Source organism: Saccopteryx leptura, chromosome 1 (genome assembly GCF_036850995.1).
Source record: "Saccopteryx leptura isolate mSacLep1 chromosome 1, mSacLep1_pri_phased_curated, whole genome shotgun sequence".
In the NCBI taxonomy this organism is placed as follows: domain Eukaryota; kingdom Metazoa; phylum Chordata; class Mammalia; order Chiroptera; family Emballonuridae; genus Saccopteryx; species Saccopteryx leptura.
Genome location: NC_089503.1, coordinates 294,395,060 through 294,422,861, shown reverse-complemented (window position 1 = coordinate 294,422,861; position 27,802 = coordinate 294,395,060). Strand labels below are relative to the sequence as shown.

At 48.7% G+C, this 27,802-nt stretch overlaps 2 protein-coding genes across 3 annotated transcripts in view; one reads left to right on the top strand and one right to left on the bottom strand.

The window, feature by feature from the left end:
* Nucleotides 1-15,637, top strand: part of STAB2 (stabilin 2) — a 170,115-nt gene extending 154,478 nt beyond the window's left edge. Inside the window, exons 60-69 of the mRNA XM_066356444.1 lie at nucleotides 948-1,089; nucleotides 2,663-2,796; nucleotides 4,765-4,930; nucleotides 5,087-5,193; nucleotides 7,074-7,193; nucleotides 8,108-8,248; nucleotides 9,779-9,886; nucleotides 10,792-10,920; nucleotides 11,907-12,023; nucleotides 14,997-15,637. Of these exons, the coding sequence (XP_066212541.1) occupies nucleotides 948-1,089; nucleotides 2,663-2,796; nucleotides 4,765-4,930; nucleotides 5,087-5,193; nucleotides 7,074-7,193; nucleotides 8,108-8,248; nucleotides 9,779-9,886; nucleotides 10,792-10,920; nucleotides 11,907-12,023; nucleotides 14,997-15,047 (1,215 nt within the window). The 3' untranslated portion in view covers nucleotides 15,048-15,637. The remainder of the gene's footprint in view (nucleotides 1-947; nucleotides 1,090-2,662; nucleotides 2,797-4,764; nucleotides 4,931-5,086; nucleotides 5,194-7,073; nucleotides 7,194-8,107; nucleotides 8,249-9,778; nucleotides 9,887-10,791; nucleotides 10,921-11,906; nucleotides 12,024-14,996) is intronic.
* Nucleotides 15,638-15,710: 73 nt separating this feature from the next.
* NT5DC3 (5'-nucleotidase domain containing 3) overlaps nucleotides 15,711-27,802 on the bottom strand; it is a 63,568-nt gene continuing 51,476 nt past the window's right edge. Inside the window, exons 13-15 of one of the 2 annotated variants that reach the window (XR_010747827.1) lie at nucleotides 24,276-24,340; nucleotides 19,374-22,326; nucleotides 15,711-19,340 (exon numbers count right to left, since the gene is read on the bottom strand). Coding sequence is in view for 1 of the 2 variants with exons in the window: in XM_066356433.1 (XP_066212530.1) it covers nucleotides 22,074-22,326; nucleotides 24,276-24,340 (318 nt within the window). In the remaining variant the exon portion in view is untranslated. Of the gene's footprint in view, nucleotides 22,327-24,275; nucleotides 24,341-27,802 lie in introns of both variants that reach the window. The other variant, XM_066356433.1, reaches the window with a different exon arrangement.

Here is a 27,802-nt window from a genome sequence, read left to right as displayed (position 1 = left end):
TATTGTTTCGTTAACAGGTGCCAGCACTCACTTCTTAGCTTTGACAGATGCACTGCAGTGATGTCAGATGTTTGCATTAGGGGAACCCAGGTGGGGAATACAGTATACAGGAAGAACTCTCTCTGCTTTCTTTGCAACTTGTCTATAACCCTAAAATTATTCAAACTGAAAAGTTGATTAATAGCAAAAAGAGTTGGTAGGAAGTGGCAGGAAAACTGCAGGTTTGGGCACTGCCTCAAGTCTTTTCAGAATGGAATCAGCGCCCTGTTGCCCTGTTTATCCAGTGGGCAGAGAAGATGGTGGGAGATGACGTCCACTGTGATTATGAACATGAACTTCAAGTCAGACAGCCTTCGAGCCTTAGCGCCTGGGCTTACCTGCTGTGTAGCCAGGGGCTGGCTACCTTAATCTCTGTGATCCTCAGTATCTTCATTTGCAAAGTGGGCCTAATGATAATGCAGATCTCATAGGATTGTTGTGGGGGTTAAATGAGATCATTCATTGATTCAACTGGTGATCAAGCGCCCCCTATGTGCAGTTGCAGGGGCCAGCGATGGTCGCAATAAAAAGCTTATGCACAAGCAGAAGGAGAGGTGATGCTCCCTGGAGAAATGAACACACAGGATGCCCTCAGAGAGCACCAAAGTCAGGAAGAACATAAACAGGCCAGGGCAGCAGAAGGGGTTGGGAGAGCTGCCTTATGTAGGGGCTCAAGGAGGCTGTCCCTGAGCAAGCGACAGTGAGCTGAGATGTAAAGGATGACATTTCATCACGCCCTGTGCAAACATGTGACATGGCAGTCACTTAAGGCCCACTGGACAGGAGAGGCATATATTCTTGATCCTTCTGAACATCTCCTGTGCTAGACGGTGACCCGCAGAGCACCTGAGGGCCCGGGGGCCTAGACGAGGGGCTTTATCACCTTACCCATCCCCCCCCCACACCAGGGCAGGCACAAGTGTGAATGCAAAAGTCATTACGTGGGAGACGGGATGAACTGTGAGCCGGAGCAGCTGCCTATCGACCGCTGCCTGCAGGACAACGGGCAGTGCAACGCCGATGCCAACTGCGCCGACCTCCACTTCCAGGGTCAGTGTGGCTAGAGGCTGTGGGCCCAATGCGCCTGGTCTACAGGCTTGGGAAGGGATCTGTGCAAGAGCAAAAGAAAAAATATTTTACATGTGAAATCTGTACGGTTTGGCAAACCATGTCATCCCAATAAACTTTTTTAAAGTAAAAACTTAAAAATAAAAGGTTAGGGGTCACACAGCCCATGCCCAGTCCAGGACCCAGTGCCCAGCAGTCAGTGACTTCTGTGGCAGGCAAGTGAGTGAACTCAGAACTGGACCCTGAGCCATGAGAACTGGAAGGATGCTCAAAGGTCTTTCATCGTGAATTTTCCTGCTACTTGTTTTTCTCAAGTGGCTTAGTAATCCCTGCAAAGCTTAACTGGGTTTGACACCAAGGAGCATAGTTTAGGGCCCTGGTCAGCAAACTACGGCTCACAAGTCATATGTGGCTCTTTGGCCCCTTGAGTGTGGCTCTTCCACAAAATACCACATGCAGGCGCTACCTCAATAAAGAATGTACCTACCTATATAGTTTAAGTTTAAAAATTTTGGCTCTCAAAAGAAATTTCAATCGTTGTACTGTTGACATTTGGCTCTGTTGACTAATGAGTTTGCCGACCACTGGTTTAGGGTATAAATAACAAAATAACAAAGAGGAAGTGCCTGCCACATGCAGAAGCAATTTCTTTTTTTTTTTTTGTATTTTTTCTGAAGCTGGAAACGGGGAGAGACAGTCAGACAGACTCCCGCATGTGCCCAACCAGGATCCACCCAGCATGCCCACCAGGGGGCGATGCTCTGCCCACGAGGGGGTGATGCTCTGCCCCTCCAGGGCGTCGCTCTGCCGCGACCAGAGCCACTCTAGCGCCTGGGGCAGAGGCCAAGGAGCCATCCCCAGCGCCCGGGCCATCTTTGCTCCAATGGAGCCTCGGCTGCGGGAGGGGAAGAGAGAGACAAAGAGGAAGGAGAGGGGGAGGGGTGGAGAAGCAAATGGGCGCTTCACCTGTGTGCCCTGGCTGGGAATCGAACCCGGGACTTCTGCACACCAGGCCAACGCTCTACCACTGAGCCAACCAGCCAGGGCCAAAAGCAATTTCTTAGTAGTTCTTTTGATAGTAGCATACTGACTGGCATAGGCCCCCCGTTACTTCCAAGGATGATTTGAATGGCTTATAATAAACCCACAGGTATAATAAAACTAAGAACTACAGAGGTACTATGAGGCCATCTTGAAATCTGATGGAGGAAAGCCATAAAGGGCCCATAAACCAGTTCTGGGCCAGGGCAAGCATTACTTAGAATAGCCAAAAGGTAGAAACAACCCAGGTGACCATCAACAAATGAATGGATAAATAAAATGTAGTCTATCCATGCAATGGGATATTATTCAGCTTTGAAAAGGAATGAAATTCTGATGCATGCTGCAACATAAACAAACCTTAAAAACATTGCGCTGCATGAAATAAGCCAGACACAAAAGGACAAATGTGTGATTCTACATACAGAGACTCAGCTGCCTTCTGCTTTGAATGTCCTTCAAAGTTCTCTGCAGGAAGTACTGAGCAGGGTGTGTCCTCTCCTTCCCTCTCTAGATACCACTGTTGGCGTGTTCCATCTACGCTCCCCACTGGGACAGTATAAGCTGACCTTCGACAAAGCCAAAGAGGCCTGTGCAAATGAAGCTGCAACCATGGCAACCTACAACCAGCTCTCCTATGCTCAGAAGGTGGGACCCCAGTTAGTGGGCACCATGCAGTCAGGGCCTGCTGGGGAGGAGCTACAGGCTCTTCTTTACAGGGGGACACTCAGGCTGTTGCCTTCTTGGAGGGAAGTGCAGGAAGCTCCTGGAGCTATAATAACATTTGTCACATCAATTGGGTGTCTCCTACGTGTCAGGCACTATGAAGGATAGTTTTTTGTTCTGTTTTGTTTTTATTATTTTTATTTATTTTATTTTATTTTTTTACAGAGACAGAGTCAGAGTGAGGGATAGACAGGGACAGACAGACAGGAACGGAGAGATGAGAAGCATCAATCATTAGTTTTTTCGTTGTGCATTGCGACACCTTGGTTGTTCATTAATTGCTTTCTCGTATGTGCCTTGACCACGGGCCTTCAGCAGACTGAGTAACCCCTTGCTGGAGCCAGCAACCTTGGGTCCAAGCTGGTGAATATTTTGCTCAAACCAGATGAGCCCACGCTCAAGCTGGCGACCTCGGGGTCTCGAACCTGGGTCTTCCGCATCCCAGCCTGACATTCTATCCACTGTGCCACCGCCTGGTCAGGCTGAAGGGTAGTTTTTTGACATGATCGTCCATCCTTATAACATCCCTGGAGGTACAGATAGGGCAGCTGAGGCTCTGAAAGATCAAGTCATATGTCCAGTGTGACCTAGCCAAGAAGTGGCAGAGCCAGTATTCAAATGTAGCTCTGACTCCAGAAGTCTGTTCTCAACCACGACATTCAACTGCCAAGGTGGAGGCACAGACCCCAAGTGCACAGCTCACAGCTGGAGACCCGACAGAGGTCAGTGACCACCCGCCTGGGGCCTCCCAGAACCCACAGAGCCGTCGAGTTTCTCTGGACTAGTTGGATTTCTCTGTGTCTGGAGGGGCTGAGAAGTGGGGGTGGGCCCAGCTCTCAGCCACAGCCCGGTAGGAAGTGGGCCTCTGACCAAAGCTATTTTCTCAGCCTCAAAAACCAGAAGTCCTGGCCATTTGGAAAGGCTAGCACCTTGGAGTTACCTAGCAATCACTCAGTAGGAGCGGAGGAGGTAACTGCCTACACGGTATAATTTTAGGACTCTACCTCCAACTTATATCACTACCAAATCTCACGACCTTTCCTCACACCTGATGTTTCTTTATTGAGAAACAGAGCCTTTGCTGCCAGGACCCAGCATTAGAGGGCTGGAATTTCTGCTCTCTCGCTTGCGGGTTGTGTGGCCTTGATCAAGCCATTGAAACCTCTGTCCTCCATGGCATGTTTGTATAAGGACTAAAGGGAATACAGCACAGTGACTGGCGTACAGTAGGAACTTGATTTTTAAGAGAGCTCTGAAGTGGACCGCCTGCGTTTGAATCTCAGCTCTGCTACGTGCTGTCTGTATGACTTTGGATAACTTACTTAATTCCGCTTTACCTCCATTTTCTCGGTTATATTATAGGGAAATTTTTTAAGTTCCTATCTCAAAGGGCTGATGTGAGGGTTAAAGGTCTTGACATGTGAAAAGTCCTTGGAACAGAACCTGGCCCAGATAAGTTCTTAATGTGTTATGATGATGATGTTGGTGATAATTATGGTGATCATGGTAAGGGTGATGATTGATGATGATAGCGGCCAATTAGATGATGATCAATTAGAGTTCTACTAATGCATAAGCAGAAGGATTTGCACCCAGGGGAAAATGGCTGAGACCAGATTCTGTCTAAAGAGCAGAGAGAGGAGAAATGAGTGTGAAGGACTCAGATACCTGTGATAAAGAGAGGGCACCGCTTTCATCTATCCAATAGCTCAATCAACAAACACTTAATGAGTACCTACTATGTTATAGGCAGAGGGGTACCAGGCAAAATGAGCCATGACCCCTGACTCCATAGAGTTTACAGTCTGAGGGCAGAATCGGACATTAACCAAAGGACTCTGCGACAAATATAGCTGCAGCTGACCCATGGCCACATCTGTGTCCCTGCAGGCCAAGTATCACCTCTGTTCGGCAGGGTGGCTTGAGAGTGGGCAGGTTGCCTACCCCACAGCCTTCGCCTCCCAGAATTGTGGCTCTGGTGTTGTTGGGATAGTGGACTACGGGCTGAGAAACAACAAGAGTGAAATGTGGGATGTCTTCTGCTTCCGGATGAAAGGTAATTATCTCGGCTACACTTCAGATTCCAGGCCATACAGTGGCTGAGCCCTCCTCCGCCTGGCCCTCTGCCTGGCCGGCCAATCTCCAAGGAATGGGGTGGGCAGCCGAGCCACTGCCTCACTGGAGTGGGACCCTTTGTGCTCCTGCCTTCCAGATGTGAACTGTACCTGCAAGGTCGGCTACGTGGGAGATGGCTTCTCGTGCAGTGGGAATCTGTTGCAGGTCCTGATGTCCTTCCCCTCGCTCACAAACTTCCTGACGGTATGTACCATGTCTGCCCGTGTTCACCTCAGGGAAGGAGGGGTTGCCCCAAAGCAGGTATCAGAGAGGTGAGTCCTTGAAAGAAGGCAGAGGTTTACAGCCATGGCTAAGAGCACGGGCTCTGAACCACGCTGCCTGAATTTGAAGCTTGGGTTTGCCACTTGTTGCATCATCTTAAAGTCGCTTTCTTCTCTGGGCTTCAGTTTTCTCATCTACAAAATGAAGATGATGATGATAGCACTAACCTCACACAGTGAGAATTAAATGAGTCAGTATTTGTAAAGCGCTTAGACCTGAGGCCAGCACATGAAAAGTGCGATGTAGGGTTAGCTGGTGTTACTATCTCTGCACCTAGAGCATCTTCAGGGTCTGGTCTGCAGAAATGAGACGCTCTTTGGTCTTCACAGACAGGCTGGGACACAGTGAGCTAAGCCGGCCTGGTGATCGCCCTGTGAACCAAGCTGTGAACATGGTGTCAGCTTGTATTTTGCACTGCACTTAATGTCTTGTCCACGGTCCACCAGTTATGTCCAATGAAGAGAAAGCCCCAACTGGAGAAGGACTTGAGGTTGACTGATTAAAGATCTGAGCTAATAATAACAACAATAACAAGAAAGCTAACATTTCCTGAGCATTTACTTTGCACTGAGCACTTTCAGAGCACTTTTCACTCAGTCCGCAGAATGTGAGCTCGATAAGGGGAAGGACTTTCTCTGCCTTGTGGCTTGTGTGTAGTGGATGCTCCATAAATCCTTGTTAGAAGGAATAGATCTTCATGCAACTTTATGAGGTCACTTCTGCTATTATTCCCATTTTGTAGATAAAGAAACTGAGGCTTAGCAAGGTCATGGACACAGCCAACAAAAATAGACTAGGCATAAATATAAGGCCTTCAGGATCAGGGCAGAAGTTAGACCAAGGACCCCAAAATGGTGAATCTGTCCACAGACCAATGGACAGAGATCCATCTAACTGGTATAAAAATCAGGGTTACCATTAATACTCTAAAGATAATCACCCAAACCAACATTTCTGTTATGGGGGAGCTTGGCGTGTGACAGCATTTCAGAGAAAAGACAGCATCAGAATAAAACCCACTGGCTATGTGCCCTTCAGCAAATTAATTAACTTCTGTGGGCATTAGTAGTCCTGTCTGCCCAATAACTAAGTTGAGCTGGGTAGTGTGATTTCTCATTAATTTGTTCAGTGAATATTCATTGAGCTTTTACTATGTGCTTGAGCTATATTAGTAAACAAAATACACAAACAGAATTAAGTAAACAGTATTGAATGCTGGAAGGTGATGTGTAGGGGAAAGTCGAGCAGGGAGGTGGGGTGGGGAGGGGAAGGGACAGCACTAGTTTCCATTTTGCATAGAGTGATGAGGACAAGTGAGACATGCAGATCTGGGGGCAACAGATGAAAGGCAGGACTATGCCAGACTCATGGGAGCAACAGCGAGGAAGCCAGTGTGGCTGCACCAGAGTGAGTGACAGAGAGGACAGCTGGGTTTGGGGTCAGAGGAGCTACAGTTGTCCAGGTTAGGGCCTCAGAGGACATTGTAAGGACTTGGACTTTTCCTCTGGGTGAAGTGGGGGCCATTGCAGGGTTTTGACCATGGGAGACTTGAGATTTGACAACGTTTTAAAGGACTGTGCAGGACGCCACGTTGAGAATGGTCTGTGCCGTGGCTGTGATTTAGGACCGCAGGATTCACTGAAGAAAGGAAAAGCATTCCTGAAAGTCTGCCAAGCTGCAGTCGGAAGCCCCTGAGTTGGGGCTAAGACCAGAACTATTCCCAGACAGGTGGTGGGATCCCCTCTGCCAGCCCAGTCCTTGCACACCGCGGGGCCATCTGATCACTCCCTTCCCCTCCCCAGGAAGTGCTGACCTACTCCAACAGCTCAGCCAGAGGCCGGGCGTTTCTGCACCGCCTGACTGACCTGTCAATCCGCGGCACCCTCTTTGTGCCACACAACAGTGGGCTGGGGGAAAATGAGGTAAGTTGGGTCTCTGGTGTCTGTGCTGTAAACTGATCCTTCTAAACAGTATCAGTTACCCATCACCACAATGCCATGTCACAGGGCACCTCAAAACTCAGTAGCTACATGTTTATTTAGCTCTGACATCTGCCCCTCAGCTGGAAGTGAGTTCTGGTTGTGGCCAGGCCTGCTCGCGTGTCTGAGACGGGCCGGCTGCCGGCGAGCTGATCTAGGCTGCCGAGTCCGGGCTCTGCACGCCTCAGGGCTCTCACCCTCCAGCAGGCTGGCCGGCCATGTTCTCACGGTGACGGCAGAACGTGGTCCTGCTAGCACTTTTCAAATCCTTGTCTGGGCACAAGTGCTAACATGCCACTGGTGCAGTTAAGTCACACACTGAGCCCAGAGCAGAGGGGGAGGCCCTCAGAGTTACATGGCAAAGGTCAAGGATACAGGGAAGGCTGAGGAACCAGAGCCACGGTGCAGCCAGTCCACCGCACCATGCCTCAGCACGCCAGGGCACAGAGGGGTTGCCATGTTCACTCAGCCCTCCCGCTGATGGGTGTCCTGCAGGTCCTGAGGGCCCCAGACCCCTCCCTTCCACCCACCCCCAGGGCTGAGTGGAGCATCCTCTCTGCCCACTCATCACCCACCCAAGACCCACTATTCCCAGGACACCACTGGGAAGCTCTGCCTAGATCATAAGGATGACTCTCAATGCCACATCCCAGCTAGAGGGGAACCTCTGGCCGAGCCCAGACAATCAAAAGCCTGAGAAAAACATGACCTTTCCTGATGACCACACGAGGCCACGAGGCAGAAAAGCCAAGGCCATGAGAAGTGATGATATTTTTCCTGTGTCATCCTTATCATCAGAAAGAAAAACTATTGCTTGGCCTGTAGAGACAACTCCCATGATTCTCCCTCCCCCGCAGACGCTGTCTGGGCGGGACATCGAGCAGCACTTCTCCAACAGCAGCATCTTTTTTTACAATGACCTTGTCAACGGTACCACACTGCGAACTCGGCTGGGAAGCCAGCTGCTCATCACCTCCGGCCAGGACCCGAGCCAACTGGTATGGAAAGCCTCCTGGGCTCACTAGAACTGGAGATAATGCATGCAAAGCTCCTGGCATACAGTAGGTGCTTAATAGATAGCAACTATTCGAATGTGAAAGGATACTCTAAGCCTGCAGCATGGGGTAGGACTAGCTGCACACCACACTCTTAGGATGCCATTGCCTCTTAGGAAATAAGCCATTAGTGACTCCCAGCCTCAGTAGCCAATACTGAGGAACTATGAATGAAACCACTTTAAAGTTGTCTGATTTATCAATCACCTTTGTCTCTGTCAGTGTCAGCCTGTCCCAGATGTTAACCTGTGAGTCTTGAAGTCAAATGACCCTGCTATGAAACTACTTCTGCCACTTGCTAGATATAGGAACTTAGACAAGCCATCTAACTTCTCTGTGTCCCAACCTCCTCACCTGAAAAATGGGGACAATGATGGGATGTGTTGATGTTGATGGTGACAGTGACGATAGTGGTATTATTTTGTCAATGGTGATCATGGTGATAGTGTTGAGGTGATGGTACTGATGTTGATGATAATAGTGGTGGTGATATTAATGGTGATGGAGATGGTTAATATTTTTAAGATTTCATTTATTGATTTATTAGAGAGAGGAGAGAAAGGGGGTGGGGGAGGAGTAGGAAGCACCAACTCATAGTAGTTGCTTCCCACATGTGCCTTGACCGGGCAAGCCCTGGGCCTTGAACTGGTGACCACAGCACTCCAGGCCGATGCCTTATCCACTGCGCCACCACAGGTCAGGCTGGTGATGGTTATTTTGATGATGATGATGATGGTGGCGGTGATGGTTATAATATTAGACAAGGTGGTGGTGGTGGTGGTAATGATGACCATGACAACCATGATGTCAATCATAGGCTTTTGTGGGAATTCAGTGAGTCAAGGATTGTGATGTGTGAGAACAGTGCCTGGCATATAGCAAATGTTAAGTATTACTTTCTAATTTTTACCTAATAAAAGATTTCTATTAATAAAGATCAGCAGTTTAGACCAGTGCTTATCACAATTTAACAGGCATTTAAGTCAGCTGCAACCTGTTAAAATTCAGGTTGTCATTCAGCAGGTGGAGTGTGGGGCCTCAGGTCTGTGTCTCCAGTGCACCCACAAGCCAGTGGGTCACATTTTGATCAGCAAGGGATTAGATCACTTAAAATTGTTTTTCTACAGTGTGGTGTGATGTTCAGAGCAATGGATCTGGGGCCCAGAGGCATGGGTGATCTTGGACAAACCATTTTCCTCCTGAACCCTCACCTATTGGACAAGTAGACTGGACAGATGACTCCTTAGGTTCTCTGAAGCTCTCAGATCAGTTGTTTGCACGAGGGCAACTCATGTGTTCTGGGCTGTCCAGATGGTGAGCAGCGTCCTGTGCTGCCTATTGGAGATAGGCCTGAAACGCAAGCTCTGAGACCCTAGGCAAGAAGAACAGCTTGCTTCCATGGAAGGGCCACCACATGGGGAGAAAGAGCCAGGTGACCACCGATCTCCATCAGCCCTCTCCTCATTTCCCTAGGAGACCAGGTTTGTTGACGGAAGAGCCATTCTGCAGTGGGACATCTTTGCCTCCAATGGGATCATTCATGTCATTTCCAGGCCTTTAAAAGCACCCCCTGCCCCAGTGGTGAGTATCCAGGCTTCCTGAAGAGGAGCCAGGAGGAGCCCAATGTCCAGTCTCCCAGAGACAAACTTGCTGGAAGCTCTAAACACCCCTCCCCTGGAGACTGGAGGAGCCTCCCCCAAGCATGTGAGCTGGCCTTGGAGATGCCTGGCCCTGGTTCATGTTGCCCCCACTCCTGTGCATTAGCAAAACAATACCTGTCACCATTAATGCTTGTAAATGAAAGGGACAGGGTGGGCCAACAGAGAAACCACTGGAAGGGGAGTAAGAAATCCTGAGCCCCTCCACTTAAGAGCTGTGTGACCTCGAACAGGTCCCAGAACATCTCTGAGCCCCATTTTGCTTACCTACATAATTGGGGTCATAATGCCTTCCTCCCTGAGCTCTTGGGAGGACTGAGTTAATATAAAATAACTAGGACAGTCCCTGCCACACGGTACATGCTATGTAAGAGTTGGATGGTTGGTGGTGTTCGTATCCTAACTTTGTTTAAAAGTATGAGGGAGGATGAGCACAGCGATGCTGGAAGTTCCACAGCACAGGAGGTGAGTGCACAAGTTCCAAAGTCAAGCTGGCCTCAAAGCCCAGCTCCACCACTCACTGGCTGTGTGATATCAGGCAAAAGCTTAACCTCTCTGTGCTTTGGTTACCTCATGTAAAAATGGAAACAATATTGATATTGTCCCTATCTCTCCAGGCCACATTTAAATGGATTATTTCATGTAAGGGGCATAGAACAAACTCTGGCAGTAGTAAGGGCAGGTACATGTTAACCATTTTATCATTAACTTTATCCCAACTTGCTCCAAGATGGCCAGGCCGGCAAGCACGGGATTGGCTCCAGAAAACACCCCTCTTCGGGGAAGTCACCTGATTTCAGTACCGACCCCTCCCCTTTCTGTGTTCAGACTTCAGTCCACACTGGCTTGGGAACAGGGATTTTCTTTGCCATCATCCTGGTCATTGGTGCCATCGCTTTAGCTGCATATTCTTACTTCCGACTAAACCGAAGAACAATTGGCTTCCAGCATTTTGAGGTAAGAATGAGAGAAATGGGAACCTGGTGTTGGGGATTCTCTCTGCAGCCCAGCCTGGCCCCGGGCCACATCAGCTGGCTGGCTGCTTCCTGGAGGCCACCAGCTGCTGGGTGCATGCACGAAATTCCTGCCTTGGGGGTGGGGCCTCTGCCCCTAAGAGCAGCATGGCAGCAGAGAGCCCCTCTTCCCGGCTGAGACAGGGTTTGGTGAGGAGGGTGATGGGCCGCCAACAGCACAGACCCTTCGCCTCTATACTCAGAAGTCAATGCACCAGGGCCCAGGAGGTGCGCTCGCCCTGGAGGGCTCACGAGACAGGTGCCCACCGTGACTAATGTGGGCCTCGAGGCTCAGTGGGAGGTGGGGGACAGCGTCGGGACCTGCACAGTGGGGCCTCTCGCCGCAGCCAGTAAAACACGTTTCACCCTGTTTGAACTGTTGAGCCCACATCTAGGTCAGCGGTCTTGGCTGACCGTGGGGTGACACAGCAGCTGGGCACCCTCCCGTAGGAGCTTCGGACCCCTCCCTGGCCTGTCCTCTCCTCCACAGCTGCCTCCTCCAGACAAGCCCATGCATAAGCTCCAGGGCAAAGCTCAGAAACATGACTTTTAGCATAAGTGTACACACTGCACAAATCCTTTGATATTAAGTTTAAAAACAGGCAAAAACACTCCAGGATGATGGAAGTCAGAACAGTAGTTATGCTGGATGGGACCGTGTAATGCGGGGGGGGCAGGAGAGTATTTCCTGGGAAGGGGGGAGATGGAGATGCCCTGTGTGTGGATTTGGGTGGTGGTCACTCCTGGGTGGACATTTTAAGAGGTGATGGAGCTGAACACTTAAGATTGGTGCATGTTCAAGTACCGTTTAAAAGAAAAAGGTCCCCAGGTAGAGGTAGGGGCGGGGTCTGCTTTACCGGCCCATTGGGATGAGATGCTCCCGCCCTGGGGACTCCCGGCTCTCAGCCCTGGTGCCTGTCTACCGAGCAGTCTGAAGAGGACATTGATGTCACAGCTCTTGGCAAGCAGCCGCCTGAGAACATCGCAAACCCCCTGTACGAGAGCGCGACCTCGGCTCCCCCAGAACCTTCCTACGACCCCCTCACGGTGAGTCTGCATCTCTCACCCGGGAACAGGTCCCCTGGGGCACCGGGGAACGATGTCTTTCAGCAAACCTCAGTGGGCAGCTTCAGACAAACAAGCCTACAAGCCGCCCTTGCAAGTGGAGGACAGCCGTGTGGTTGTCAGTGCCCCTGGGTTCTTTCGGGTGAGTGATAGAAGCCCCGGCGATGAGAGATAGGGGAGAGCCAGGGGTTCCCCCACGCCAAGCTCATCATCAGGTGACACATCACAAGAAGAAATGGGCTAAATTCTGCCACATTTATGAGATGGCTGCTGCAAAATAAGACATGGAGCCTTTCTTTAAAACAGTGGTTCTCAACCTTTCTAATGCCGTGACCCCGCAATACAGTTCCTCATGTTGCGGTGACCCCAAACCAAAAAATAATTTTGGTGGCTACTTCATAACCGTAATTTTGCTACAGTTATGATTCGGAATGTAAATACCTGATATGCATTATGTATTTTCCAATGGCTTTAGGTGACCCTGCTGGGGTTGCGACCCACAGGTTGAGAACCGCTGCTTTAAAAGGTGTTTCCTCTGGTTCTACTTTAAGCTTGTGTTGGCCTTGTCGGTTCAAGATGGTTCTGCCTGTTCTCAGAGCTGCTGCTTGCTTTGGGGACTTTGTTCCCTTGACGAGCTCTTTTACATCAAGGGGTGTGTGCTCTGCCTTGGTTTTCTGAGAGGGGGGCGCTCATTTCTGGAGAGTGGGTGATCCTTGAGCTTAGATGGGGCCTCTACTGACCTCAACCCAGGGGGACCCTGTGGCAGGGGACCCCATTCACACTCAGTGTGGAAGGTACACCACACCTGTATTGCCACGTCTGGACTGAGAAGCTGGGGATAAAATGTAATACTCCCTTTTATATAAAGATAAAAACTGACAGCCATTGTGCTGAACGCCTTTTTGTACCTCAGCAGACTAAGCAGATGGCATTACTTGGGTCCAGGGAAAACATGTGGATCTTAGCTTGTGTGGGTCTAGCACCTTCCTGCAATAGTAACCAACGCCAGAGAGCTAGAGTCATTGTCTCTTGTGTGGACATATGCTGTCCGTTCCCACAAGACTGTATTATGGCTGTTGAGTGTTTGTAAGTTGCACTGAAACAACACAAAAAATTTCATTGCACCATTGTAAGCTTGGATAGTACAATAGATGTTACTTTTCTGCAGTGAACCCAACAAATCCCTTGTGGTTTTTCTGAGTGCCTCTGGTAGCAGGTGTACTATCATCACAACAGCCTGAAAAGTAGCCAGATCATAAATCCTATTTTGTTTTTTAATCAAACCTGTGTAAGCGTTTCTATTCCAAATTGCAAGGGTAAGTTTGGCTAGATTGCATTTATTAATATTTTACTTCTGCAAGCATTATGTTGAAATCAACCTCATTTGAAAAGCAGAGGAGAAAAAGTGACCCACCCTGTTCAATGTGCTTCATGCTTTCTCAGCACTGTGCACAAGATATTCACCTGAGGCAGGTGAGGGAGTATCCTAGGTGCAGGACCAGCTAGAGTTTGTACTCAGACCAGGTGACAAAAACGTTCCCAGTAACAGCAATCCTAAGCCAGCAGTGCCATCCCCAAAAGTGACATGCTAGAATCTCATGCCTTTAATATTGGGGAGGGGGGGAGTGCCTATAGAATATGTGTAGCGAACCCAGACAGCTTGAACACATCCATTATGCTGGTTAACAAGGTCTGGGTGCTGATGAGAGCTAAAGACAGTGGAAAGCTTGGGGTGGCTGATCCCGGAGCATGGCTTCTGATAGACTCTCTCAGATACTCAAGGGCCACCCCTGGCTCAAGATGAACGTTCAACCTAAAGGGAGTTTTATAGTAATCAATATGAATAGTCACTCTTTGTGGGGTGCATATACCTTCCTTAATGTAATATCTAATTTAATCCTCACACCTATTAGGACTCTTGATAGATGAGGAAACTACAGCAGAGTTTAAGTGATCTGTCCAGGGCACACAAGTTTCCAACAGCAGTGACTGTCCCCAGAACAGGGGCCTTCAGTGCCACACCATCCTGCCTCCCACCATGAGACACAAGATGGCCATGTGAAGGAAGGTTCCCGCCACATGTGTGTCCATGGGGCACTTGGGGAAGAACTGTACTTTAGGCTTCAAGGGAGGGAAAAGTTTTCCTTCATCCCTCTTAGGATCCCTGGCTGGGTCTGAAAAGTGAACTGACAAAGACAGATTCACAGAGAAAAAGCATACAAATTGTACTGAATGTCTGCATGTAAAATGAGAGGCTTCACAAGAGAATGAAGACCCGAAGCAGTGAACAGAGCAGGAAGCGTGTCTGCCTTTTAGACAGAGAAACGATATATCTGTGAAGAACTGACAAGACAAAGAGGTTTGGGCGGGGGTCCTTAGGTGAAGATGTAACTGGGAAGATTCAGTCACTTCAACAAGGTTTGTCCTGATTTCCTGGCCTCTCGTGCTAAGATCGTCATCTTTCCTCCCAGTACAAGGAGGGGACCTTCCCATGGGAGTTCTATGACCTGTTTCAGGGAAGATGGAGGAGGGAGTGGAAGAGGTCAGAGTGACCTTTCTGCTTCTGCTGGCTTTTTTTATTCCTCCCATTTAAGAAATTTAATACGCTAAGGTGCCATAGTTTGGAGTAGCATGTCCTGAACCCCATCTAGGCCTCTGACCAATGGCCAAAAGAAATGCGCAACCTGGCCCTGACTGGATGGCTTGGTTGGCCAGAGCATCATGCTGAATGAAGCACAGAAGTTGTCAGTTCGATCCCCAGTCAGGGCACATACAGGAACAAATCAATGTTCCTGTTGTGTCTGTCTCTCTCTCTCTCCTTTCCTCTCTCTAAAATCAATAAAATAAACATTAAAAAAATTAAATTAAAAAAAAGGAAATGCTCAACCTGGAACGGTTCAACAAGTGGGAGGTCCTGGGCCCTGCCCATGGGTTTCACTGGCCTCTCTTTTCCAGGACTCTGAAGACCAGCTGCTGGAGAGCAGTGACCCCCTGGGAGCGCTGTAGGGCCCAGACCTGGGCCGCCAGCCCTCACCCACAGCCATCCGGGCCCCTGCACCAGCTCCTCTGTCAACTGTGCATCCTCAGCCCCGGCTCCCCGGGGGGAACATCGGGTCCTCTAACTGTAGGAAGCGTGAAGCACTCAAGACGTACTTCATCTCTTTCGTTGATTTGGGGGATTCTTTTATTTCTGTGGGTGAGAGGCCATGTGAAATTAGCCACCAACTCAGGGGGACTGCTCCCTCCTCTGACCTGTCGCTGTCCTTCCTGTGTACCTTCTGATGGCACTCACTACATTCTACCCAACTCAATGGTAACTGTGACCTTGACTTCTTTCCCCGTCAGGTGGCGAGCTCCCGAAGGCAGGGGCTCGCCGACTCTGTCTTGTCTCTCAGCTCTGAGCACAGTGTCTGGCACATGGAATGTGCCCCATAAACATTTATGGAACAGAAATAAATTTAATGGAACAAATCTAGCGTTTTGAGAAACAAAAATACTGTTTGCCGCAGAAGGGGTCAAGCTTGGAAGATAAAATTCACTTGTTTGACCTAAATAGGGTCTTTTGGGTGCAAGCATCCGCCTTATGACTGATTTCTTAATTCTGCTTTGTTTGTGTATGTATTAAGAAGACATGAGACAGCACTTCCCAACCACCAGGATGGCTGTAATCAGACAGGCAGATAATAACAAGTGCTGACTAGGATGTGGATAAATTGGAGCCCTCATACGTTGCCGGTGGGATTGTAAAATGGTGCAGCCACTGTGGAAAAGGTTAGCAGTTCCTCCAAAAGTTAAACACAAAGTTACCACTTGATCCAGAAACATCACTCCAAAGCATATACCCAAGAGAAATGAAAACATGTCCACATAAAAACTTATATGTGTATCTACACATGTTCAGAGGAGCATTATTCATAATAGCCAAAAAACGGAAGCAACCCCAATGCCCATCAGCAGATGACTGGATAACCAAATTGTGGCACTGTATATCCTTATAACGGAATGTCATTCCACACTAAAAGGGACCTAAGTACTGAAACACACAGCGACATGGAGGAACCTTGAACATATTATGCTAAGTGAAAGAAGCCAGACGCAAAAGACCACATATTGCATAATTCCAAATAGATGAAATTTTCAGAATAGGCAAATTCAGAGACAGAAAGTAGATTAATTAGTGGTTACCGGTGACTGGGGAAGGGAAGCATGGAATTAACTGCTAAGAGGTGTGGTTTCCTGTTGGTGATGAAAACGTTCTGGAATTTTAGTGGTGATACACAGGACTCTCCATGCACTGCAGAATGTCCACGACACCAGGCTCCTGCCCTCACGATGCCAGGAGAGACCCCCATGACCAAGACAACCGAACACCCTGCAACCCACCTCCAACATGTCCAAACGTGGCTAGGGGGGCAGTACTGGGCTAAGCACGGTGTCTCTGTGGGGACAGAGAAGCGACAGGCTGGGCTGAGCAGATCTCAGATTCCTCTTTGTTGCCCTCAGAGCCCACATTACTTTGTCCCCCATCATCAGGCTTTTAGCTGAGCCAACTCCGAAGTTCTGGAAGCCCCAGAGTGTCTTGTAAGCTTGTCACAACTCCAGGAAAGGGAAGAAGTCCCAGTTTCAGGCAAAGGAACACCTTACCATCTCTTCTAGGACGACATGCCATGGTGGGAAGAATGCCACGTTTCCAGGACGTCGCTCCCCAGAAAGTGAGGGACAGATTTGCTAGTGGGTCCGCCAATACCGCCATCACAGGCACCAAAGGGCAAGTTCGGGAAGGAACAACAGCAGGCTCTCCGTGGGAAAAGTGAGTGACACCAAGGTCCTAGCACAATGAGAGGTCAAGTATACCAAAGTGTTTAAATACAAACACACACACACATGGGCACACATATGCTTAAACACTTATTTTAAAAAAAGCTCTTCAAAATATTGAAATTTATCCAAAACCCCGTAGTGACTTGATCATAACACTCACTCCTAATTCAGTATTATTATTTTCTTCCCTTAAATCACTGCGTCCAATTCCCAGCTTTCCAGGTAATCTGATGGCAGACAAACATGTTGATCACCACCTTTTCCCTGTTTCTCAAGGAGGGAATTATCTGAGGGAAAAAACTTCCAGGTGGGTTCCCTGCTGCCCACCTACAGCTAAGCTCACACCATCTTTCCATCTGCGGCTTAATGACAGTCTCCAAGCTCCAAAAGCAAGCAGTGTGCTTTGCTGGCCACGATGGCACGAGGGTGGTGAGACAGGAACCCTCAATCTCCCACCCCTTTCATAGGCGTATTTTTTGGTTGTAGTTTTATTTGAATTTGTTATGACTTCGCCACTACCTTAAGCACACAAAAACCAATGACTTGCAATCAACTGGATGACACAGTTCTCTTTTATTTACCAACAAATTAACATGTAACAAAATCAACATTTCAAATAAATAGCAAACTCACATTCAGAATAAATAGTAGGTCTACCTAGTCTGCATTTATGGTGCCTGCTCCCACAGAGGCACAATGTGTCATTCTACTAAACAACTAGAAAACAGTTTCCTAAGTCAGAGGTCAAGCCTGCAGGACCAGCAAAGTGCAGAAGCGCAGGCGCGGGGTGGGTCCCCAGAAAGCAGACACGAGATGGAGAGTCACGTGCAGGAAGTTTATGGGGTGTGTTTTGGGATCCACACCTGGAAAGGGAAGGGAGGGGAAGAGAAGAGAGCTGCTCAGAAAGGGGGCGCAACCTCATCCGAGGCAGGCTTTCCAGCCGGGGAAAGTCCCAGAGAGGGCTGACCGCCCCAGGACTACGTCCTTCAGTCCTAAAAGGTTTTCTGGGCAGCTGAGCCCATCACCCAGGACAAGCATGGTCACAAGTAACTACAACGAGAGGTATATTCAACTGGTGCCTGAGCCTGCCAGCTCAATCACACGGGACAATGCCCTGTGCTAGACACAGTCTCACCACTGGCCCCGTAAGTAAATGTGCCTAGAGAGTCCAGGGAGATACCGTTCACTTACCTACAGAACTCCTTCCTACTGTCTGCACCCACTATCGGGCTGCGGCAAACGACCACCTGAGAGCAAGTGTAGCCTGCAGCCCGTTTTTATAAATCAGACTGTAATCAGACAGAGCTGTGTCCCTCCCCAGAGCAGCAGCAACAGAAAGGGGTCTGCAGAGCCAAAAATACTCTCTGACCCTTAACAGGAAACCTTTGCTGAAATTAAAGAAATTTCACCCTCTTTCCTTAACCCATTAGGGTGTTGAAGGTTAGCTGACCGTGGAGCCAAGGTCCCAAATGTTAAGGCAAATAAAAGAGAAGATTGGCAAAAGAGAAAATTGATAAGAGGGCAAAACATGGCCCTGGCCGGTTGGCTCGGCGGTGGAGCGTCGGCCTGGCATGCGGGGGACCCGGGTTCGATTCCCGGCCAGGGCACATAGGAAAGGCACCCATTTGCTTCTCCACCCCCCCTCCTTCCTCTCTGTCTCTCTCTTCCCCTTCCACAGCTGGAACTCCATTGGAGCAAGGATGGCCCAGGCGCTGGGGATGGCTCCTTGGCCTCTGCCCCAGGGGCTAGAATGGCTCTGGTCGCGGCAGGGCGACGCCCCGGAGGGGCGAGGCGTCACCCCCTGGTGGGCAGAGCATCGCCCCTGGTGGGCGTGCCAGGTGGATCCCGGTCAGGGGCATGCGGGAGTCTGTCTGACTGTCTCTCCCCGTTTCCAGCTTTAATAAAAGAAAAAAGAAAAAAAGAAAAAAGAGGGCAAAACATAGGCTCCCTCGCAGTTGAATAAAGCAATCAAAGAGCCCCATCTCTAGCCAAATTAATTTTACAGCATTCTAGACAAGGGTCCCCAAATGTGTTTTTGGCAGCAAATGAGTGTTCGCACAGATTTCAGTTCCAGTACTCTGAAGCAGCTCTCGACTGCTTCAAACGTCTTCCAGAGGAAGAGGGAGGAAAGCCGTTTATATCATCCAAAGCTAAATTAGCAAGGAAGAAAGATTACTTTTCATTTCGCCTTTGCAATAATGAAGAGGGCCCATGCAGCCAAAGCAACTAGCAATTTAGCCTGAGACGCCCCCGAATCAGTAACAGGTGGTTTATGTTACTTGGCATTAATGGCCCGGGGCGGCTATGCTAGGAGGAAGGTGGGAGCTCTAAGCCAGACTCCTAAAATACCATAAAAGCCAGGTTTCTCTACAGAAGCAGCTCTGGAAAACCAATTGCTCAGGTCCCTTCCAAGGCGACCTGCGCGGGTGCCACGCGCCTTCCATCGGCTGGCATGGGTTGGCCCTGGACTACGAATTTCTGTTCACATAATTCTTAGAAAATCAGTCTAACCAATACTAAAAATGGAAAATGTTTTCTTCTTAAAGTGCAAACTAACTGTACTCTGTTTACTTCCGAAATTGTTATTTTGAAGGGTGGAAAAGAGACTCACCTCCCTTGTACCAACATTCGCCAGCGTGGGCACCAGAGAACGCTGGAGAGAACAAAATGCCCGTGCGGTGTGCCCACTCCCAGCTGAGTCCTGAGAGTGGCTGAACGCAGACCCCAGGGGACACCTCTGTCCTTCACGAGGACGCGCTGTCCTGACCCGTGCTGCTGGCCCGGCACGCCTCGGCCGTGGGCTGGACACACGCTTGGGAGCCCTGCTGAGACCGAGGCCAGGCTTCTGCCATGGGGCAGATCCCAATACTGCCGTGTCCCACGGCCCAGAGGCTGGAGACTCATTGGTGATAAACGGTGCGATTCATTAATCATACCCAGAAAACGTATTTCTCCTCCGAGGGCTGGTTCACGCAACCCAGATACCCATGAAAGCAGGTTTTAAAAATGGTCTACTTCATTCTTGAGTAAACAAAACATACTGTAACTGGCACCAAGGAGCAATCCAATGACTATCTGATTTGATAAAAACTAAGAAATTTAAAAAGATAATAATAACCACTTCCTCACTCAGCTTCTCCACAATGAAAGCCAAAAGCACCAGTGTGTCCTTTGAGGACCCAACACAGAGAGACACAGCACTCCTTAAATGCCAGATTTCAATGAACTCTGATGCTTAAGACACCAGGAGCTAACAAACAGTAAACAAAAGGCCTACCCCATTCCAGAAAAGGAATGGACCACTGTGCTTATAATAAAATTTAGCAGGAAAAAAAGGGGTCTAAGTGATTGGGCTACCGGGTCTAAGTCAGTGGTAGTCAACCTGGTCCCTACCGCCCACTAGGGGGCATTCCAGCTTTCATGGTGGGCTCTAGTGGAGCAACCAAAGTATAAATAAAAAGATAGATTTACTATAGTAAGTTGTTTTATAAAGATTTATTCTGCCAAACTTAGCAAAAATCCGACATAAAATACTTGGTAATAATTATTATTATATGCTTTAACTTGCTGTAACTCTGCTTTATAAATTTTATAAAGTAAAGTTACTTCCCTACTTTATAAATCACCATTACTATGGAACCAGTGGGCGGTTAGAAAATTTTACTACTAACAGAGATACAAAAGTGGGCGGTAGGTGTAAAAAGGCTGACTACCCCTGGTCTAAAGGGTCACCTTCACTATCATAGTTAAGCACGAGGAGGTACTACAAGTAAAGCCCCATTATCATAAGCGGCGTTACAGAGCATGCTGCGGAACGCACTCAGTTTCTGTCTCTGGCAGGCAGCCTGTGGGATGCTAGCATTTTGGCTATAGCTGTCTGATACACTGATTACAATCAAGACACTGAATTAGCAAGCACTCTTCACAAGGCCCCTTCCTGTGCCTGCCACACATTAGGTTTAAGGATATACGGTGTCACCTGCATTGTCCTTAGAAAGACATGAGCAATACTGTTAGCTAAGTCATTACTAACCCTTCTCTTCATTGGAATGCCCTTTATCCTCTCCCGCCTTAAATACAGACACCTAAAGCAACCCCCCCCCCCCAGGCTCCCAGAATAGCCACATAAACGTGGCAGGAAAGAAAGCCAAAGGGAGCAGGGGGTGGGGTGGGTAAGCGGTGAGGGCTGCCTCCCTCCTCCCCTGCTGAGAGTAAGCCCTCTTCTCCCTGGTAACTCCTGAGTGAGGCAGGCACACACATCTGTTGCCCTCCAGAAAGGTTTCTGGTCATGCTTACGTTTTAGCCAGATACCAACACAACCCAGTGAGGGTCATGACATGGCATTTCATTACAAGGATTTTTTTGTTTTGTTTCATTTTCTGTTGTCCGATGAGCACAATGCTCGGGTCACATTTTCAGGGGACCCACCACCAGGCATGGGCTAGACCAGCTTGTTTAACTCAGCATCATTCTACACAGTCTGCTCTGCCAGCTGGAAAGGGAACCAGAGCTCTCCTCTCCTCCTCTGGGGAAAGGGAGGACCCGCCCACCCCCTGCAGCGCCATCTGTCCTTCCCCTGCCCGGGCAGGACACAGGAAGCGGATACTGAGGACATCCAGGGCTGAGGACTTGCACCTCCTCTTGACCTTTCTCTTTTCTCTCACGTGACACACCAGAGCACCAAAGCCCTGGTACACCAGATGGCTGGGAACCGGCTGCTGTTTGGGGATCGCTTCTGCTACTTCCTGTAGGATTACGTCCTGCAGAGCTCACTAAGTATCAGCTCTGTGTGAGCAGCTCATTGCTGCACTCCACCGTGCCCCCACCCTGCCCTGTTCCCAGTGCCCGGCCTGTGAATGTTCAGTATGTTTTCCAGGGAAGAGTCAGGAATAGTTTCAAAACTTCACCTGCTGGGATATGAAGATAGCATCAAGAAGTCTCCCCTGTCCCTGAAAAACCGTCACCACTTACAGTACCTTGGTCAACAAGACTGATCACCGAGTTTCCATGCGAAGCTTGCCTTTCAACCCGATGTGTGCAGGTGGCGGGACAGGTGTGCTGCTGGCTTCTGTCTTAACAACCTGGGGGTAACCTCCAGAAAGTACGAAATAAATATCAAAACCCTCATATCCACACACAGTCAACCCTGTGGCGTCCGCCCAATCCGGGACCAGGGCTGCTTTCTAGCTTTGTCCCCAGGTGAGCACCGGGTTACTTGGCCTGGGCCTCCTGCAGGAGGGGCAGTCTGCAGGTGGGGGGCGCATCGGACCATGCGGGGAGTTCGTGCTGCAGCGGAGTCCTCCTGGGGTAGAATGTGTGGCTGACGTCGTAGTTCAGCAGGCAGCTCAGAGACGCCATGTAGATGTCAGCAAACCGCAACAGGCGCCTCAGGAAGTAAGTCGGGTTCTGGTCTGTGCGGAACAAGCTTCCAAACTGGGCATTGAAGAAACTTTTGGTCATTTCTCTGAAGAAGCAAGAAGAGAGAGAGCACAGCAGAGAATGATTCGAAAGTCTGTTTAAAGTCACTGAAATCAAAGCCACTTTTACATTCTCATAGGAATCATGTGAGAGGAAAATTAGCCTAGAAGCAGCCCCGCCTTCCAATCAGAAAAACAGTCTGTTCATCCATCCAACCAAATGACTGCTCACACCCCCCACGGGGCCTCCGGAGAGCACTGTTGAGGCCGCGTGGCGATGTGCAGGCCCCTCTCACTCTGCGTACCACACTTTCAGGCAAAACAGAGAAGCAGGAGCTGCTTCTGACGGTACACAGAGAGATGCAGAGTGTCCTCAGGGTCTCCAAACCCCTCATCTACAGAGTGGGATCCAGACCCCTCACTTTTAATAAGGTAGCAAAAACTGAGTAAGCGAAGAAAAGTGAAAGCATATAAAAGCCAAAGTACTTCGACAGCTGAGAAATTAAGGACGCTTTCATAGTGATGTCAATCAAGTCTCCAGCATCCATTACTCGGCTCCAACACCTCACTCCCTCCTGGAAGCCTAGGTGACAAGCATTTTGCAAGGTTGTTCACCCCACCCCAGGCATCTGTGTATAAACACACCCCACACATACAGACTGTGCACACCATCTGATGGCTAGGACCCCTGGACACAGACTATTCCAGCACAATAACTATACATCTCCATTTGACTGTTCATCAGTAACAAACACAGTGAAAAAATATAATCATTTACAAAACTGTGATAAAAGCCACCAGCTGGTAGTAGGTGCCTGTCATCATACAATAACAGCAGATGCTGATGACCAGGAAGCAGAAAAGTAAAGGTCGGTGGGTGGAGTGACATTAATGGTATTTAAACTACTAAAAAAAAAAATATCTCATTGAGATGTGAAGTTGTTAGAAACTTGAAATCAAAACAGAAATTCTCTGATAGGTGAAATGAGTCCTTTATCTAATAATTTGAGGTCCCGTGAGTACAGGACCCAGGTATGGCCTTCCAGGGCAAGGGGCCCAGAGTCAAATCACATTATATGCCCATCGCCCCCTCCCCTACCCAACATTTTTTATACTAATGTTAGCGTGATCAGTTAGAATAAGCGCCCAACCACCAAGACCCAGGAAGGGAGGAAGATGGATTGAGTCAGTATATCCATGGGAGCCCCGACAGAGGGTCTCTGTCCCCTTTCCATGCCCTGCCACCAAATCCGGGTGTCCACAGCTCAGAGGAAAGAACCCAGGCAGTGGCCACTCCTTCCAAACTTTAGAGACCGCTGTGCCTGGGCAAAGGCCAAGCACAGGAGCAGAAATGACCACATAAGCAGTGCCCACGTAGCGGCATGCTCTCAGGGAAGCACAGCTGTCCAAGGGCCTCCTGAACAACCGGTCCCTTAAGACACACCCCTGCCACACCTCCCTGACAGCAGGCGGGCCTTCACCAATCCCCAGATGATTCTGAGTGCGGGCACATTCCTGAAACAGCAGCAGCTACAATAAGCACCTGGGAAGAGCCCAGGAATTCACTGTGGTCCACACCCGCCTCCACTACTACCCCAGCAGCCACACTGTGAGGCCGTTAGTACCAACAGGGGGGCCACCAGCAGCCCGAATGGCAAAGTCAAGCAGGCAGGGATGGAAGGAAAGGCTCCTTCTCCCGGGGCCTGGCAGGGAATGTGGAATCGAGACACATACTGCATGTCTGTGTAGGTGAGAGAAATGAGAGCACACTTGCTTGGTTTTATAAAAAGAAACAAACGCAACGGCAGGAGGTGTGAGGGATGTCACACTGCCTCAAGGGAAAACAGCAGGTGGGTGGTTCTGGACACTGGGACGGTCACATCTGTACCTGGGAGCTAAAAAAGGACGTTTGGAAGGATGCCTGAGGCAGGTGTGTGGGCTGAGCATACGCACACAGGGTGGTGGATGGCCTACGTCCAAAATGGGCTGCTCTTACCTCATCTCCTTCCTCTCCTTTTTCCACTCCTGCAGCACCAGCTGGGACTCTGCATCTCTGTGAACCTGCAGGACACAAGCTGATCATTACCGAGAATGTTCTGGATGCAAATAAACTCATTAGGCAATAAGAATTTTTTAATGGGCAGCTTTTCTTGGAGACATTGTGTTCAGACTAAGAGACAGGCACTTACTTGCATGAAATAGATTTTCAGACTTCCTAGTCGCAACCCTCCCTTCTTTACCAAAATACACAGTTCTGGGTGTCTGACAGCAGAAATATGATTTAACAAATGAAATGGAAGACTATGAAGGTACTCAACAGGAACCCTACTAAACTACAGGTATTAAAGTGTTGTTAAAGGGTACCTATAAACATAATGCACATGTCTCCATGTGAAATATATGTATATACTATATATGTGTGTAATGTATCCATTACACATATGTATTAGCTACATAAACATATACTTATTACATACAACCTATTATATATGCATCCACATAAAAATGGCAGCTAGGTGGAAATAGCAGGTACATCCACTAATTGAAAACATGTAAAATATATGTATATATTAAGAAGTTAACATGGAAATTTTTCTTTAATCTGTGCAAGGGTAGTAGAATTATATTTTGTTTTAAACTGTCTTCCTTAATATTATGTTATCTTTAAAAATGTTTAAGGAGGAAAAAAAATGTTTCTGGCAAAAGACAAAAAGGTATAGCACCTTAACCAGATGGAAAAGCAGAGAATTCACTGGCTGGGCTGAAATATGACCAAAAGGCACCAAAAAAAAAAAAAAAAAAAAAAAAAAAAGGCAATTGCCCACACACAAGTCTCTCTGGAAGGCTCCTGTGCCTGAACAGAAACTCTAGGCTAGAGTCAGAGGTGCACGTGGTCACAGGGGACGGGTGACTCTCTGCAATTCGGTCACGGGGCAGCCTTAGGACCCAGAGGAAAAGACCAAACAAGCAAACCATCTGCTGTTGATGTGGGAGCCAAGGCCCTTCTGTTTACCCCGTCTGCCCAGTTCACCAGCCTGACTGACAGGCACCCACTCAGGGCCTCTGCCACTCAGACAAAACCCTGAGCTTGCGATCTGGCCCGACAGCACCGCCTACCTCACCAGGAAGCAGCTGCCCTGGCCACCCCCTGAGGTGTGTCACAGGAGCGCCGGAACCTGGCCCAGCACTTGGGGAGGCACTGCCAGCTTTGTGAGCAGTTTTAATTAGCTTTGACATTTTAATCAACAAATTACACACTACAGAATTTAAACTCTACAAAGTTTGTGACTGGGTAAAAAAATCTATAGGTTGTCATAAGTAATTTATTTAGGCACACACATATATACATATGCACATACACATATATACACATTTTCACATACAAATACATGTATATATGCAGCATCTACTGTGTGCTGAGCACCGTGCCAGATGCTGAAGATAAAACAGAACAGGAATCCCCCACTCACCTCTGCCCACACACCCTTTCAAGCCCACGAACTAGGCACCTGTGTCCAGTATGAAAGAGAAACTTCTAGTCCACCTTATACTTGGCAGGAGAGAATTCTCTGATTGGTGACCAGAATAAAGATTACCAAAACTAATCTGCTTACTCTCTCCTTTCTGAAACTAGTTGCCACAGGCCATGTGAAGGCTCCCCTCCACTCCTGCCCCTCAGGAGACCTCCCTCAACCCAAGGCAGGCTCTCCAGACATGAAGAGCTAACCTGAGTCTCCAAGTTCAAGCCACGTTCTCCAGGCTAGTCTTTCCAGAGCGGAGGGCTGCCAAGGATGATGGATCATCGCCAGCAGAGCCCAGGGCTGCTGAAGGGGACACGCAAAGGAGGAAGGCCCCAGAGATCAGAGGCAAGCGGAGCACTCCCAGGGGAGGGGCATCTGAGCTCCACGTGTATACGTGCGCGAGCCCACACCACATGCATGCGCGCATACCTTAACCCAGCGCCCCTCGGGCCCTTCCAATAAAGACCCACGCAGCACGTGGCTCCCTCCCACCTGCCCTCCCGTGAACCTTTCGCCATCACTTACCATCTCCCCCATACTATCAACCTCCTCACCTGGATCCATCCCATCGGCCTTTAAATAAGCTAATGTCTCTTCCATTAAAGAAATGATTTTCTCTCCAGCTACCCCCCTTTCTCCAGCTCTGCTCCCCCTACCAGGTCACACTTCAGAAAACAACAGTCTTACCCGTCTGTAATCTACTCTAAAATATGTCAAATTTTTGTTATTTTTTTTTTATTTATTTTATTCATTTTCAGAGAGGAGAGAGAGAGAGAGACAGAGAGAGAGAAGGGGGGAGGAGCTGGAAGCATCAACTCCCATATGTGCCTTGACCAGGCAAGCCCAGGGTTTTGAACCAGCGACCTCAGCATTTCCAGGTCGACGCTTTATCCACTGTGCCACCACATACGTCAAAAATTAGTCTTTTAATTAGTTATGATTAGCCTTAAAGTGAAACCACACACCCCAGAGTGGATGGTTAGCATCACAATAGACCTACCAGAAACCCATAGTAGAGGCTAAGCCTCCAGACATTTCAGCCATCTTTAGTCCCAATCACTAATTAGCATACTCCATTCTTGCCCTTCCTCCCCTGCATGGACGGAGATATTATAATCACCAGCTGCGACAGGCCACACCAAGAAGGCCACATCAAGCCCACCACCCACTGTTCTATCAGCCCATGTGCTTAAGAATGGGTTTTCCTTTTTAAATGATTGGGGAAAATATCAAAAGAATAAAAATTTCATGACACATGAAAATGATAGAAAATTCAAATTTCAGTGTCCACCAATAAAGTTACAGGGATGCAGGTACAAGCAGCCTTCCCTGACCTTATGCCTTGCATAATTAACTCTATTAAATGACAAAAATATTGTCAGCATTTACAATCTCTAAAACATACCCCCTTGAATCAGGGAATGTTTTATATAGGTCAGAGAGAAGAAAACAAAAAAACTGTCCTCCAAACTAAACTGTAGTGACACCATCTACATGCAGGCTGTTTGCGTATCTGGCCAGATGCCAGCATCATGGAGTGATGGCACCAGGTGAGGAATCAGCCACACCTGTGACCTCTGCACCACACAGAGACGTACTAATGCAGCGCAGAAGTGTGGCATCACACAATCCTAAATTCAAGTTCTTCCTTTGTCATCTTTTTTTTTTTTTTTTCTGTGACAGAGACAGAGGGGGGGGGGCAAATAGGGACAGACAGACAGGAAGAGAGAGAGTTGAGAAGCATCAATCATCAATTCTTCATTTAGCTCCTTAGTTATTCATTGATTGCTTTTTCATACGTGCCTTGCGGGGGGGGGGGGGGGTGCTCCAGCAGAGCGAGTGACCCCTTGCTCAAGCCAGCGACCTTGGGCTCAAGCCAGCAATCTTTGGGCTCAAACCAGTGACCATGGGGTCATGTCTATGATCCCACACTCAAGCTGGTGAGCCTGCACTCAAGCCAGAAACCTCGGGGTTTCAAACCTGGGTCCTCTGTGTCCCAGTC